Here is a 15,320-nt window from a genome sequence, read left to right as displayed (position 1 = left end):
AACAGCAGGTATGTGGATTTGGTGCTTGCTTTCCTTTACCTAAAGGCAATGACTGAATGGAACACCAACCCAGCCCTCCTTCCTGCTAAGGTAAGTGAAACAAGCTTTGTATTCACCAAGCCAAGCGTGTTTCCTGCAGCCAGAGGTCAGAGCTGAGCAGGCGTGATGGTCCTTAGGGAGTATTTTGGTGTGTGGGGGGGTAAAGGAAGGAGTTTCTTAGTGCTGTTCTCACTGTGTGTTGCCCACAGCATCTAAGTTTGCCCCCAAACTGCAACCTCATGCTCGAGGGCACAAGGGGCATCTGCATGCATCCTTGTATGGCATAATGCACCTCCAGGGAGCACCCTGCGGTCATAGAACCCTTAGAGTTAGAAGGGTTAAGGCCATCAGATCCCATTGCAAAGAGACTTCAGGCTCCAGCAGGGCCTGATCCAGCCTTGTCCCTGTGGTGGTGGGGCTGTTAGATGGGATCTTTCCATATAACAGTGTTAGGAAGGGAACAGCGTTAGCACCATATAGGAGCACAGAGCCTTGGTGCCATCTAGCTGCTCTCCCTTGCATAGGCACAAGCCCAGTGGAACTTATTAAAGGCTTAATTAGCAGCTTCATTAAACAGACTGTCACAAAGTAAATGCTGGGACACAGAGCAGCTTTCAGCTGTCGCAATGTGAGTGCACTGCTTGGTTTTGGACTGAGCTGCGTTTATGAGGGCGGAAGGATGCTCTCGTTTGCATTTATTCTTGTGCAGCTGGGATGGTGCAGAGCCTGAACCACTGGGTTAATTAAAGGGTTAATTAAATCAAAGCCGAGCTGATGCTCTATAAACTGGGAGCTGTTTCCTTCTGAAGTGCTTATGGCAAAGGCAGAGCAATGCTGCCGGTGTGGTAAGGGAGTTAATGCTGAGCTGCTTGATGGCTTCGTCATTCAATCTACAAGGGCTTTCGCTGCCCTTCTGTGGCTTAGCTGGTTTCCAGCACTGCATTTCTCTAAAGCAGGTCCCCATTTATGCAACTTGAGATGTTCTGATTCTATAACAGAGTGCTGTGTGGTCAGGCAGCTCAGGGTAGGAGCTACAACCTCTCCCCCCCCCCCCCAATTAGGGGTGGTACAACCCCTGCCCCCCCCCCGCCCGTCCCCGCCGTTTCCGCACACGTGGCCGCCGCTTCCTGCGGGGTGAAGGGGGGGGATCGAAGTCGGGGGGGGAAGGGAAGAGACAGAGGGGAGGGGGCGGTGCCCGGCGGAAGGGGTCGGGACGGGAGCAGGAGCTGAGGTGGGGGCGGCTGCGGTGAGAGATCGGAGGGTCCGGAGGTATTGGGGGGGTTGGGGGGGTGATTGGGGTATGTGGAGGAATAGGGTTGCTTAGAAGGGGAATGGGGGGGGGGGTCAGGTTGTAGGGTTGCTTAGAAGGGGAATGGGTGGGGGGGGGGATCAGGTTATAGGGGTGCCTAGAAGGGGAATGGGGGGGAGGGTCAGGTTGTAGGGGTGCTTAGAAGGGGAATGGGGTGGGGGGGGGAATGTGTCTGGTTGTAGGGGTGCCTAGAAGGGGAATGGGGGGGGGTGTCAGGTTATAGGGGTGTCTAGAAGGGGAATGGGGGGGGGTCAGGTTGTAGGGGTGCCTAGAAGGGGAATGGGGGGGGGTGTCAGGTTATAGGGGTGTCTAGAAGGGGAATGGGGGGGGGGGGGTCAGGTTGTAGGGGCGCCCAGAAGGGGAAGGGGGGGGGGGGGGGGCAGGTTATAGGGCTGCCCAGAAGGGGAATGGGGGGGGGGGTTCAGGTTGTAGGGGTTCCTAGAAGGGGAATGGGGTGTGTGGGGGGGTCAGGTTATAGGGGTGCCCAAAAGGAGAATAGGAGGGGTCAGGTTGTAGGAGTGCCTAGAAGGGGAATGATGGGGGGGAGGGGGGGGAGTTCAGGTTATACGGGTGCTTAGAAGGGGAATGGGGTGGGGAGGGGGGATCAGGTTATAGGGGTGCCTAAAAGGGGAATGGGGGGGAGGGTCAGGTTGTAGGGATGCCTAGAAGGGAAATGGGGGGGGGTGTTCAGGTTATAGGGGTGCCTAGAAGGGAATGGGGGGGGGGTCAGGTTGTAGGGGTGCTTAGAAGGGGAATGGGGGAGGGGGGAGGGGGGCTTCGGTTATAGGGGTGCCCAAAAGGAGAATAGGGGGGGTCAGGTCGTAGGGGTGCCTAGAAGGGGAAATGGGGGGGGGGGTCAGGTTATAGGGGTGCCCAGAGAAGGGGAATGGGGAGGGGTTAAGGTTATAGTGGTGCTTAGAAGGGGAATGGGGGGGGGGGGGTCAGGTTATAGGGGTGCCCAAAAGGAGAATAGGAGGGGTCAGGTTGTAGGAGTGCCTAGAAGGGGAATGATGGGGGGGGGGGAGGAGTTCAGGTTATACGGGTGCTTAGAAGGGGAATGGGGTGGGGGGGGGGGATCAGGTTATAGGGGTGCCTAAAAGGGGAATGGGGGGGAGGGTCAGGTTGTAGGGGTGCTTAGAAGGGGAATGGGGGAGGGGGGCTTCGGTTATAGGGGTGCCCAAAAGGAGAATAGGGGGGGTCAGGTTGTAGGGGTGCCTAGAAGGGGAATGATGTTGGGGGGGGGGGGTTCAGGTTATAGGGGTGCTTAGAAGGGGAATGGGGTGGGGGGGGGATCAGGTTATAGGGGTGCCTAAAAGGGGAATGGGGGTGGGGGGGTGCCTGGTTGTAGGGGTTCCTAGAAGGGGAATGGGGAGGGGTTCAGGTTATAGGGGTGCTTAGAAGGGGAATTGGGGGGGGGGGGGGGTCAGGTTATAGGGGTGCCTAGAAGGGGAATTGCGGGCGGGTGCTTACAGGGAAGGGTTGGGATGCAGCAGCTTGCTCATGTTATGGAGGTGCAGCGGGGCTTGCAGAGGCTTTGGGTGCACGGGGTTGGGTTTCAGCAGCGTGACTGTGGGGCTGCAGCAGGTTTGCAGGGGGTTCATGCAGCCTCACGTCTCCCTGTGTATCCCCAGGTCACCTCCTGCCCCCCCTCCGGTCTCACCCTGGCTCTTCGCCCCATGGACGGCGTTTTCCTCTCTCCCAACGAGGATGAGTTTGTGGGGAGGATCGCTGAGGAGCTGGAGCAGTTCATGCTGCAGGGGCAGCATCACAGGTAGGGGCAGCATCTGGCACCGAGATGTCAGGGCTCTGCTCTGTATCGGCCCTATGGGGTTTGCATTGGCCCTATGGGGTTTGCATTGGCCCTATGGGGTTTGCATTGGTCCTATGGGGTTTGCATCGGCCCTATGGGGTTTGCATGGTGTGGTTGGGTACATTGGCAGCTGCAGAGCTGGGCATTGTGCTGCCATGCTCCCATCCTTCCCAGATGTGTTTGCTGCATCGTTTGGCTTTGTCCAAGCTTTGAGTTGGGTCTCATTCCTGATCCAGCTCTCAAATGACCCCATATGGGGCTTCAGCGTAGTGCAGAGATCCCTCCAGCCAGCAGTGACCTTCAGCATGTGTTTGATTGCTTCTTATGCCAGAAGTGGGAATAAACCATAACAGAAAACCCATTTGAGTGCTGTGCCATCCAGCACAGGGTTTGTTCACCCATTCATATTTGAACTGCTGCTTTCTGAGTCTGGAATGGGAAGAAGAGGCTGCAGCTTCATGGGGGTGAGGGTAGAAATGAGAGTCTTTGCTGTGGATGGAGCAGAGCTTTGGGCTCCTTAATACCAGGAAGGCTTTAGGGCACAGACTTAAAGCCCTGTGAGTGCTGTGGGGAATGAGAGCTGATAAATACTTGCTTCATCCTTCTCCTTTTCCTTCCTCTGCCTTCTCAGGGTGCTCCTGTTCCCCCCTCTGTCCAGCCGCCTCCGTTACTTGATCCATAGGACCGTGGAGAACGTGGATTTGCTGAGCAGCTTTTCGGTTGGGGAAGGATGGAGGAGGAGGACGGTCATCTGCCACTCAGCCGTGAGGTGGATGGGATGGATTGAAGGGCTTTGGGGTTGTTGTTGTTCCACCTTTGAATCATGGCCTCTGTTATAGCACGAAGGGGACAGGGAGCATAGGATGGCTTGGGTTAGAAGGGACCTCAATGATCACAAAGCTCCACCACAAGCAGGGTCACCAACATCCACATTTAATATCAGCCCAGGTTGCCCATCCAACATGGCCTTGAACACCTCCAGGGATGGATGGAGCATCCACAGCCTCTCTGGGCAGCATCTCCCCGCTCTCATAGTAAACTACCTGTTAGACTTATGAATTGCAATACTTACTGCCCTAAGGAGGTCTGTGAATACATACAGCATCACTAATGATGGGGGAAAAAAAAGCATTATGCTTTTGTATAAAGAGCTGAGGGAATAATTGTGTCCTTTGGTTGGGTAAGTTGCCACGTGGGGTGTTTCTATTCCTCATTCTAAGGTTGGAGTGTTAATGCACCTCTTAATAGACTGTAGGTGCCCTAATATAGGAGAACACAGAAGATGCCAGCAGAACTCAGGCGTGAGATCGTGCTGACCTATTAAACTTAATGGAAATCAAAGCCTCAGTGCTGTGGCCAACACAGCCCCTGCATTTCCCTCTATGCTGCTCAGGTTGTGCTTCTCCTGCTCACACCTCTCTGTTTTCTACCCCCAGGATTCCCAATGAGACCAATGAACAAAAACCCGCTGCCTCCGCACCGCGACCACCCCGACCCACACAGCCATGGGGCCGTGGTGCACGGGGGGCCCGGCTGCGACACGGTGGGGATGGACATGGGGACACATCCCGAGCTTGTGTGGGATCAGGCAGGATCAGGAGGCCGCCCCGAAGGAAGCCTGATAAAGCCATATACGTCCCCAAAGCGATGAGGAAGAAAGCAGAATGGGGGCAGCAGGAATTGGGTGCTGATGGGGCACGAGAAGGGGAGATGTGCCCTAAAGCTGCACCTGATGGGGAGGCTGAAGGTGGCCCCGAACCCAGCACAGCCATCAGTGGTGTCTGTTTGGTGCTTGATGAGCAGCATGAGGCTGGGGAGGAGTCGGGAAGAAGCAATGATGGCACAGATAGTGACCGTCCTCCATGCTGCACTGATATTAGTGAGAGCAGCAGCAGTTCCTCTTGGCAGCACAGTCAGGATAAGGACTGTTCAGATTCCATCTCTTCCGTATCCAATGAAAACCCAACTGAGCCAGAAGAACAGAACAAGAGCTGTGATGACAATGTTGGACTGGAGGGCAGCAAGACTCCATGCCAGGACCAAAAGAACCACGATGCTGACATAGTGGGGTACAGCAAGAACTCCCACCCATTGGGTGTGCATTGCGCTGATGCCCCATTAGTGCTGGAAAACCAAGAGAGGAGCTGTGCCATGAGCCTGGAGAGCAGTGGGAACATCTCAGTGCAAGGTGAGGACGTGATAAACCCAGTGTTGGAGCTGGGTGAGGGTCCTTCTGGACCAGAAAGTGAAGATCAGGAGAGCGGTGCCCAAGAAGAGCCCACCCAACACCCATTGGAAGCACAGGGTGAGGTTGTGTCTGAGCCCATTGGTGGTGCTGGTCCATTGGATCCCAATGAGCAGGAGGAGAACAGGGCAGACATGCCCATGGCCAAGGATGGGGCCAGGGAGCCCACGGGCTTGGCTGATGCACTACAACATGAGCTGCGGTTGCCTAAAGGGGACCAAGAGGAGAATGTGGCCACCCAGAGCCGGGAGCTCGCCTTCGAGGATGACTGCACTGCTGAGCTCCTGCAGGAGGTAATGTGTGCTATGGGTGCTGCCATTGGGTTACTTTGGGGTTAAGAGGGTATTCAGAGCTTGTCCCCCCCATGGGGACATTGGTGCCAGGCTCTGTAGGTGTTTGCTTGCCCTGTTGGACCCTTCATGTGGGTTGGAGGGACCAAGGTGGGACCCTGCAGGATGGCTATTGGCCATGAAGTCCCATCTGATGGGTGCCCAGCATGAGCTCTCAGTCCATTACCTGCAGCGTGTTGCCCATAGTTGGGTGTTACATTGCAGTGCTCAGCACTGGGAGCACCTGTAGGGACATTACCTTGGTGGTTCCCCCACCATCCTTTTGCTCTATGAGTCTTTGCTGTGTTTTTTAACTCATTTCCTTCACTACCGTTGCCAGATTGTGGGTCATCTCACCGTGAAGGACATCAGCGTCGAGAGGATCACGTTGGATTATTCCAGCTATGGTGACACTCAGGTCCACGAGGCAGATTTTGGGCACGTAACCGAAATCTACGACTTCTCCCCATCACTGAAAACCGAGCACCTGATGGAGGTCTTCTCTGATTTCCAGTGAGTGCATAAAGAGAGCAGTATTCATTGCTGAGTGCACTGCAGGCTGTGATGCTGCTGTGCTGGGTTTTACCCTCCCCTCCCTGCTCTTGCTCCTTATTCTTTGTGCTTTGAAGGATGTTTCCTTGCACTTTGTGACTCTAAGTGTCCTTTAAGGCTCTGTTGAGCACAATCTTGCCTACCTGCAGGGTTATCTGTGCTGCTCTGGCTTCATTGGGAGCCTCTGCTTGATCCATAGGAGCCTCTTTGCTCTCTGGTGCCTGTGTTGGGGCTGCACACTTAACTAAGTGCTTACAAAAAGAAAGGGCCCAATCCTGCTGCAGGAGATGCTGTAAATATAGGGAGCAGACAGCATTGCACTGGAGGGGTCACATTGGATTAGCAGTGGGATCAAAGCAAGGTTCTGCCCCATAGGGTGGTCATTGGGTTCATACAGCCCTTCGCAGGGGCTGCATTCATTGGCAGTGCTCATCCCCTGTGCTGCAGAGCATCGTTTGCATTCTAAACGAGCTGCTGCCTGTTGTCAGTGTTTCCTCTAATCCATTTTCCCTTCCGTTTGCTGTGAGAGTGGAATTGACAGATCTAATTTGAGCTCTCGATCGGGTTTTTATTCCTCCTGCTGCAGGGGAACTCTTTGATCTCCCTGCTCCCCCTCAGCTTGTATTTTCCACTGATGCTTTATCCAATATAGATTTCTGCTTTGGTCTCTTCATCCAAAGCTTTGCTAAACTGCAGTTCTGCTTCTCATTGCAAGTGGCTGAGCACTCAGGTAGCATCCACAGGGCACTGTGTGCATGGCAGTATTGCAAAGGCAGCCCATATTGCAAAGGCAGCCCATGTAATAGAGGCTGCTTGTTGGCCATGAGCTTCTTTAGGGGCAAACGAGTCCTTTGGGGGGGATCACAGACTGAATGGATTGAATTCTGATCCATTCCCCTCTTGTTGAATGGGTGCAGAGCTTGGATGGAGACACTTGGCGACTCGACATGGCTGCAGGCTTTACATGCGTGGCTTTTTCTTCCTATTAACCAATATTCTTTTATTGTTTCTTTTTCCCATTGTAGTGAGAGTGGCTTCAAAATCCAATGGGTGGACGACACACATGCCCTGGGGATCTTCTCCAGCCTGTCTGCAGGTGGGGATCTGTGGGGCTGTTGGTGCTGGGCACGAGTTTTGCTTCCCCACACTTTGCTTCTTTGCACATCAGACTGGTGTATCTGTAAGGCGTGTAGTGTGGTAGCTCTGCTTTGCAAGATGAATGGGTTTTTAATTGGCTTGGGTAATTACCAGGGCAACTGTTGGATAAGGGAGCTGTTGTATTGCTGGAAATGGCTTTCTGACTTCAGTTTTTGATGTGGAATCACAGATTGGTTTGAGTTGGGAAGGGGCCATTGTGAAATGGCTTGAGTTGGACCTGTAAAGGCCATTTGGTCTAACTCCCCTGCAATGAACAGGGACACCTATAGCTCTTAAGTGCTCAGAGCCATGCCCTGCATGACCTTGTGGGACAGGGCATCCACCATCCCTAATGGCAGCGCTGTATAGAATAGAATCATTAAGATCACAAGATCATTGAGCTGGCTGTCATCCCCTCCCCACCATGGGTCCATAGAATCATTAAGGTTGGAAAAGACCTCTACCATCCCCAAGTCCAACCACCAACTACACTCTATACATGGGATTTGTCCCTAATTATGTTTCCATAGAGCTCTATCTGCCCAAGGAATGGGTGATGTAGGGTGGAGTTGAGCCCTGAGATGAATTGGCCTTCAGCAGCTCATGGGTTGTGCAATGCTGTGGCACCATGGGTTGGGTTTTGTGTGATGAAAGCCACCACCATTCCCCTATTGCTGACTTTGTCCTCTGTTCTTTGAAGCATCTCAAGCCCTGGGACGGCGTTACCCTTCATTGAAGATCCGACCACTGATCCATGCAACAAAGCAGTCTAAAACTAAGGCACTTCAGCGACCAAGTAAGATATATACACACATACATATATATATAAGTTGCTATTCCTTGTTCTGTGTCCTAGTTGGTCAGTCTCACAGTGACACTTCAAATGGGGAATTTCATATTGGATACCAGTATTCCTTTTTTTAACAGCTTTATTAGCTATGGCAGCATTGGCACCCAACCTGTTACATCTTCCTATGCCAGCAATGCTGCTTGTTGCTCTGACAGCTGAAATAGCCTCAAGTGGGGGCTCAAATGACTGACATATTCACATTCATCTGCTCAACAAAGTTCTGCCCTATTACTCTGCCCAATTAAAGACAAACCCCAGAGCAGTCATTTCATGGTTGGCGTAATTTTATTCAGTATCAGGTGAAGAGGAAATGGTTAAGCTTAGCCATTAACATTGGTTTATTTAGTCGATTGCCTTTTAAAATCATACTGTAATCAGGTATGCTTGCCACAGTAAAGAAATGCCATGAATCTTAGAGCAGAGAGACCAATGAAGGTAGAGCTGTAGTCACTGCATTGACACAGATGCCAGCATGAATGATTCAGAAGGGACACTGTCACAGTTAGAAGTTCCTGAGCTCAATTAAACGTGAAGGAAGTGGTTTAGATTCGCACTTCTCACCTGTTCTCATTCAGATTCTCCATCATCTCTACCCCGCTGGCAACGAGTGGGAATCAGGTTTATAAGCTCCAACCTTGCACTCGCTTCAAGTGCCATTTATTTCCAAGCGCGGGTTTGGATCTCAATTAGCTGACAGTGTCTCTTTATTTATCTTTAATTATTCTCTTACCAGCTTTATAAAGAAAGGTTGGCAGTTCCTTTATCCAAGCTGTGATGCTCTGAGCCTGCCCCTTTTTCCTTTAAGCTGCTGCTAGGCTGCCTTTAAGGAATAACACTTGTGAAAAAGCAAGCAAAGCCCACGTGGCTAACTAACTGGATAATGATTTGCAAACAGTTGCTGATAAATGATCAGATAGCAGCCAAATCCACATTAGGTTGGATTTGGTTCTGGTGTGTTGCTTTATTGAGGATATGGGCCAGGAACTGGAGCTCCCTGCTCCCTCCTGGCCTGATTTTTTTCCTTAAGCAGCTGATAGATTTAGCAGTTAAAACGAAACCAAACCAGATATTGTTTTTCCATTGGTGCTTTTTTTGAGGATTGAAGCTGTGGGTTTTAGTGAGTTGATACTGAAATGAAACCCCTCTCTGTGTGGCTCTGGGGGGGTTGGATTGTGTGCCTTCATTTTGTTCTCAGGGAAGGGACTGGAGCTGCAAAGTCTTCCTGAAAGCCAATGGGGAACGCTGCACAATCATGGAACCATTGACATGCTTTAGGATCAAGGTTGGTTTAAGTCAACCAACACAGCCCCATAGAGTCATTGAGGTTGGAAGAGACCAATAAGACCATCATATCCAACCATCATGGACCAGTGGAGGACCAGAGCTTCTTCATATCCAAATACTGTTGCACAGGAACTATTGAACTAGAGGAAAGCCTTTCCAAAAGAACCAACAACTTGCTCTGTAGGGGTGGGATGATTTGCTCATAGTAATGCTCATCCCAAAAGAAGTCAGAAAATAAATGCTTGCTCTTGTGTATCCTACAGTTAAGCCATAAGACTGTTCCTGACCACCCTCCAGCTTAACCATTTTCACTCTTTTTCACTCTTTTTCACCCAGAACTCCTTCAGCTTGCCAAAGAGAGACCCCAGACTGACACGGTGGTGGCAAGGAGGTTGGTGACCCGAGCTTTGGGGCTGAAGCACCAACAACAGTGCGGCTCCAGCTCTGAAGGGCTCCTGCCAGAAGGTTTGGACCAGGAGGAGGAATGAACCATCTCCACTGAAAAAAAAAAAGCCATGTGTAGATGAGCATGGCTGTGCTATTAAACTGCATGCAGAACAGTGAGTTGCCATGGGGACGTTCTCTTTGCTTTCTGAATCCAGAAGGGAAAAGGTTGAAGGAGAGGTTGAGCTCCAGAGCCCTGCAGTTTGCTCTTCGTGCTGGAGAACACCATGCCCTGCTCCGTTCCAAACCATCTCTGTACTCTGCAGTGCATCAGGAAGTGTTACTTGGTATTAAAGCCCACTAGGAGTTATTGGGAGTGCACCAGGGTGAGGGAAGGGCATCTCAATTGGTCAGAGCATCTGTGGGAGTCAGAAACTGTTCACTGTGTACTCTGTTGTCATATTGTTAAAATATCCCCTATTAGTGGTAGGCATTGAGGTTCAGGGTTTAAAAGAAGCCTGCCTGTGTTGCTCTGTTAGATAGCAAAGTTATTTGTTCGTTAGGAGAAGCTAAACCAGAACTCCACAGTAGCTCAGCTTGCACAGAGCCCAGTGGCAGAGGATGCTCCATGAGACACCTTGAGTTGCAGCAGCAGCAATAGAGCATCCCCCAGACTCTGCTTTAGCTGCACTGTCCTGCATCTTGAGAACAAAATGGAGTTTTCCAATTTCCAGTAGGCTGAAAAACCTCTCCTCTGTGTGTCACCATCTTGGAATACTCCAATAGACCTCAGGAAGAACCATTAAGCCTCACAACATCCCTGTGAGGTAGGTTTGTGGGTTGAACCCTGTGGATTGAGATGGTTAATTGGCATTACTCCATTAGCTTTATCTGCCTATAGAAGCCTTCTGTATAAAGAGGGAGAAGGAGACTTCAGTACCAGGAATTGGGAACGAGGCCCTGAACTGTCTAGAAATACAAAGTAGGATTTCTTCTTCTATTTTTTTCTGGGTGAAACATTTTATTCAAGTAGCTGTGTTGGAGAACCTGTAGCAATGTATGTCCTCAAACAAACAGAGGAGCACGCTTAGCACCATTGTGAACTAAGTGTAAGAAAGAAATCCTCAATGCCAGCTTAAGCAGTCAGAGCATCCCCAGCGATGCAAGCCACGATGTTACCTCTGTAAGGTACAGGGATATGATGCCTTAACTAAACTCATCCTTTAAAAGACAGAGTGAATATCCAGCTTAGAAGGGAACGTGTAGATGGACGTAGGGGCTGCTGGGTGAATTGCTTACTTTGCAGTTCATCATCATGAGGTCTGCCATGGTTTCTGCAGGGTGGTGGAGGAGTTCTGCATTCGCTGCTCCATTGGAGAGATGGTTCTGGGTGTTGGTTGTTGAATGCAAGAGTTTGGCTGCACTATTAAACGATGCTTTAGACTGTTCTGCTCAGAGAGAACGCTTTGGTTTTGTTTCCTTTCCTGTGTTTCTTTGTTAAAATGGAACAACATCAGCGGTGCTGAGGATAAGCATCATCACAAATGGAAGAGTACGAGTCAATGGTGCTTCAGTTTGAGCTTAAAATGAATGGTAAAGACCCACACTGAGGTTGTTGATACCCAACCAAAGGCAAACTGTGCTCACTGGCAGCCCGGAGCTGTGTGCACACATAGAGATGGTCCTGCAAAGTGGAGGGAGAAGTCCTGGTGGGGGGTGGGTTGGAGCCCAGTAGAGTTTGAAAGCCTGCTCCCAACACCCTCAGCAGCGGGGATGGGAGATACAAGAGGTCCAAGCATTTACACTGGGAAGGAAGGCAGCTTCGGAAAATAATTTACCTTGCTAATTCAGAGTTTGATTGGTTGCTTGATTTGTTTTTTTTCTCTTGGCGCAGTGGTTGGGGAAGTGATGGAAGCGGGCAGCCTCGCTTCATTAAATAGTGGGATGGGAGGCGGTGCTGCTCTATCGGGTGGACACTTTGTTATTTGTGAGTCCAATGAAGTGATCAAACTTCTGTTCCGTTTCGTCGCTGAAGGAGCCGCCTGGTGAGCACAGATAATACGCGGGGTTAGGAAAGTAGTAGGCAAGAGAAGAAGTCAACGTGTTGCTCAACTGGCGCATTGCAAGATGCTACATGAGCAGAGCAAGGTGCTACAACGTACAGGGGCTCAAAGCAAGTGCTAGAAGAGCAAGGTAGCTCACAGCTAATTAATTTAAGCATTCATTAAGCCTTGCCATGGAATGCAAGACTCTTGCCATAAGAGTCTTGGGTCTAATCTATGTGTTTGGGAGACTTGGCTACAGGCTGTCCTCAGTTTCTTGCTAACCTCTGTTGACTATCAGGACTGTGAAATAGTCTCCTCCTTGAGGATGAGGGTAAGTGGGTGCTCTATTAAACAGGGCTGTGTCCTCACTTCTTGCTAGCTCAGAGACAAAAGCTAAACACATTAAGTATTTCCAAGCTCAGCTGGAGAGCTCATCCAACACTTCTTTGCCCAACTGGAGTGGGTTTGGCTTTTCAAACTGGGTCACAAGCTGCAATACGAGAGGAGTGTTGTCTTCAGAAAAGCAACAAACTAATAAAAAAAAGATCAGTAAAATAACCCATTCCTTGAGGAGCTTCAGCCAACCATGGAAACTGGCTTTGCCGTGGGCTTGATTTGGAAGCTGACGGGCAGTTGCTGTGTTGAGTTACTTCCCACGTTAAAAATGGTTCAGCTCAGCCTGCAACTTCATTGTGTTTTTAAGTGGTTCTGATGGTTCTTAAGGCAAATTGAAGTGAACTCTGCTGTTTTCTCACCTGTGTGGCAGTTGTACATCCAGATGCGCTGCCCGTCGTATCGACTCCGGCATTTCATCACGTTGTTGGAATAATCAGATTCAGCCACTTCGTAGTTGGGGTTGATGACGACCTTAGGAGTGGTGGAGAGACACAGGATAGAGTTAATTGGAATGGATGAGTTAACCTGAATGGATGTGAGGGTCGTCAGCTGGAGGCAGGATCAGGTTTGAGAGAGAATCAGCTTTTTCATTGCAGCATAATCATGGACTGGACAATCTTAATGGTCTTTTCTAACTATTGATTTTATGACTGTAACTCACGTGGGAAGCAGAGGCTCCTTAATTAAAGCCAGATCAAGATCACACCAAAATACACCCCCAAACACCTCTCCATGTCACACCATAGCAGCAAAGACAAAAATAATGCCTCATCCTTTCACTCCTCTGCAGCTCTGGGCTGTTTTTAGAACCAAAGTATTCCCCCCCACCTCCTTCCACTTGCACTAAGCAGACTGCAGGCACAGAACTCATACAAACACCCCAAGAATAGCACAAGCAAAGCAAGCATTGCTTACAAACAACCTCAGAGCTCCATTCAAGACAAGCATACATTGCATTCCATGTCACCTATCTGTGTTCCTGGCATTAACTGCACATGGATCATGGAGGGCTACCCAATATGGGTTGCACGTGGGTTACTTCAGACTGCCATCCCTACTGGATAAACCCATTTTCTCATACCTGGAAGAGATAATCTCCTGGTGGGACGTCAGTAATGTCGATCCATTGGCAGTCGATGTCGTGTCGGTACACATCCCAGCAGCCAACAGTGATCCCTTGTTCACCAAAGTTGGCACACTCGTATTGCTTTTGCACATCTGAAAGGGTTTAAAGCACCAGTGTTGGGTTCTCAGACTGTGTTGTTTAAGGGCGGGTTGTTCTCTAGCTCTCATGGGTAGCAATAAGCTACAGGCATGCAAGTTTGGATGAGGCACTTCAACACCACTTTGCTTAATGCCTTGTATTGAAATGGAGGTACCAGTAACATACATGGGAGGAGCTGCCACCTCTCCTGTGTCATTACCCAAAGGCAAGTTAAGGGATTTCTTGCTTTATGAGAACAAGAACATACATGCTTTGTAAGTAAATAAGAAGCTGAGGTCTGGCAACCTCAACACACAGGATCTATAGGGTTTATCTTGTACCATAAAGAATAAGGGAACAAGGCACACCTGCTTCACATTCAGTGTCTTCCAGACAGAAGCTGGCTTTGTGTCCTTCAGCCACCTTGGTCCCATTGAGGTTCAGTAAATCATAGTGGGTGAAGACCTCCATGCTGTGGTAATGCCTGCAAGACATGGAAAATTCATTAAGGAAAGCAGCTCTTTAATTACTGCCCCTTAGGGGGACCAAAACAATGCAAGTGCTTGGGACCAAAAGGAGCAGAACAAGAGAAACCACAGCCAGGAAACCTCCCCCTGGGCACCATCCTATGCAGCACCATGTGCTGGCTCCCAGCCCTGGGCTGGTTCACATATCAGGTGCTGAAGCTGTTCCAGGTAGAGCCTTCATAGGATCACACACTGCTTTGCAATGGCAGCAGCAGCCAGGTTATCATTTCTAGTGCGCCATGTCAACCCATAATTAGCAAGGTTAGGTCCGTAATGAGGATAAATCAGACCCCCTGAAGGGTTTGGGTGATGCTGACCTGTTCCTTCCATTTGTTCTATGCCACAATGCTGGTACAGCAAAGCACTGAACCTGCATTGAGGTCAATGGGAGGAAGCAGGGTGCTGCATGGGGTCAAGGCTGGGAGCACTAGCCTGGCCACACTGATGGAACACACTCCATATGATCCCAGTCTTGGCACAGGGAGAAAACCCACAGCACTTGTTGGGAACAGGAGGTCCTGAGATGCACCATAACCCATCTGTGTGGCTCAGGAGGGAGGCAATGCTCACATAACTCAATGCCAGCCCAAATTCAGCAGTGCTGAGCACAAGGGCACAGCTCATCTCCTTCCCAGCTGTAAAAATAACTGTGGCTCAAAGCTTCCAACCCATAGTATTGCAGCACACATTCCTGCAGGAAAAGGGGGCAAGGCTGGAAGGGGAAGAAATGTTTCCTCTAGAGATTAGGTTTCTTTCTACCTCCTTTCCTCCAAAACCAGCAAAACCCAAACCCACCACACGCCAAAAGTCAATCCCTTCTCACTACCTGCTATGGTCCTTCCCATTTTTGTTCCGCTCCCACATCAAAAGGCTCCTGAACAGAAGCTCTCAGTGATGGGGGTGAGGCAACAGGGAGAGAAGGGACGTATCCAAGCTGTTGACTTGTGAGCTGTCTCCTTTGGCAGCCTCTGATAGAAGTTTGAGGTCTCCAGTCTGACTCACTCTCTGAAATATGTCTGAATCACTCAAAGAGGTGTTTACATTCTGCTGTTTACAGACTGGAAAGATTGAAGAGGAATTGAGTTCATCCTCCTCCGTATAAACAGAATCCAGTTTTCAGCACACAGATGGCTCTTGGCCTCTCCCCAATCTCACCTCAACTTATTCAGTCTCCCAATGTCTCCTTTACCCACCCCATGATGTGCTCAG

The 15,320-nt window shown here is 50.2% G+C and overlaps 2 protein-coding genes across 9 annotated transcripts in view; one reads left to right on the top strand and one right to left on the bottom strand.

The window, feature by feature from the left end:
- The first annotated feature begins 1,148 nt into the window (after window positions 1–1,148).
- On the top strand, window positions 1,149–11,396 carry R3HCC1 (R3H domain and coiled-coil containing 1). Of its 4 annotated transcripts, none has more exons than XM_085510453.1 (8): window positions 1,149–1,173; window positions 2,980–3,119; window positions 3,790–3,927; window positions 4,595–5,696; window positions 6,073–6,245; window positions 7,310–7,380; window positions 8,122–8,217; window positions 9,892–11,396. In XM_085510453.1, the coding sequence occupies exons 2-8, from the start codon at window positions 3,025–3,027 to the stop codon at window positions 10,041–10,043; spliced, it is 1,827 nt and encodes a 608-aa protein (XP_085366579.1). In that variant the 5' UTR covers window positions 1,149–1,173; window positions 2,980–3,024; the 3' UTR covers window positions 10,044–11,396. The 4 variants fall into 4 exon arrangements, with proteins under 4 accessions (XP_085366579.1, XP_085366578.1, XP_015738332.2 ...); XM_085510452.1 differs by lacking the exon at window positions 1,149–1,173 and adding an exon at window positions 1,216–1,270; XM_015882846.2 differs by lacking the exon at window positions 1,149–1,173 and adding an exon at window positions 1,216–1,285.
- The window catches only part of LOXL2 (lysyl oxidase like 2), a 42,275-nt gene continuing 35,492 nt past the window's right edge, over window positions 8,538–15,320 (bottom strand). For 3 of the 5 annotated variants that reach the window (XM_085510447.1, XM_015882904.3, XM_085510449.1), the window contains 4 exons: window positions 13,953–14,068; window positions 13,462–13,598; window positions 12,740–12,851; window positions 8,538–11,981 (listed from right to left, as the gene is read on the bottom strand). In XM_085510447.1, the coding sequence (XP_085366573.1) occupies window positions 11,902–11,981; window positions 12,740–12,851; window positions 13,462–13,598; window positions 13,953–14,068 (445 nt within the window). In that variant the 3' untranslated portion in view covers window positions 8,538–11,901. Of the gene's footprint in view, window positions 11,982–12,739; window positions 12,852–13,461; window positions 13,599–13,952; window positions 14,069–14,979; window positions 15,170–15,320 lie in introns of those variants that run through there. The other 2 variants (XR_001559310.3, XM_085510448.1) reach the window with 2 other exon arrangements.

Source organism: Coturnix japonica, chromosome 10 (genome assembly GCF_054131305.1).
Source record: "Coturnix japonica strain WE chromosome 10, WE-NBRP24, whole genome shotgun sequence".
In the NCBI taxonomy this organism is placed as follows: Eukaryota; Metazoa; Chordata; class Aves; order Galliformes; family Phasianidae; genus Coturnix; species Coturnix japonica.
Note: the sequence above shows the minus strand (reverse complement) of the source record. Positions and strands in the feature narration are given on the sequence as shown.

Bases quoted from the DNA above. Each gene is read 5' to 3' on its own strand.
- R3HCC1 (XM_085510453.1), top strand. From the start codon at position 3,025: ATGGACGGCGTTTTCCTCTCTCCCAACGAGGATGAGTTTGTGGGGAGG. The intron at 3,928-4,594 runs GTGGATGGGATG...TTCTACCCCCAG, and splicing joins ATCTGCCACTCAGCCGTGAG to GATTCCCAATGAGACCAATG. The intron at 8,218-9,891 runs GTAAGATATATA...TTTTTCACCCAG, and splicing joins TAAGGCACTTCAGCGACCAA to AACTCCTTCAGCTTGCCAAA.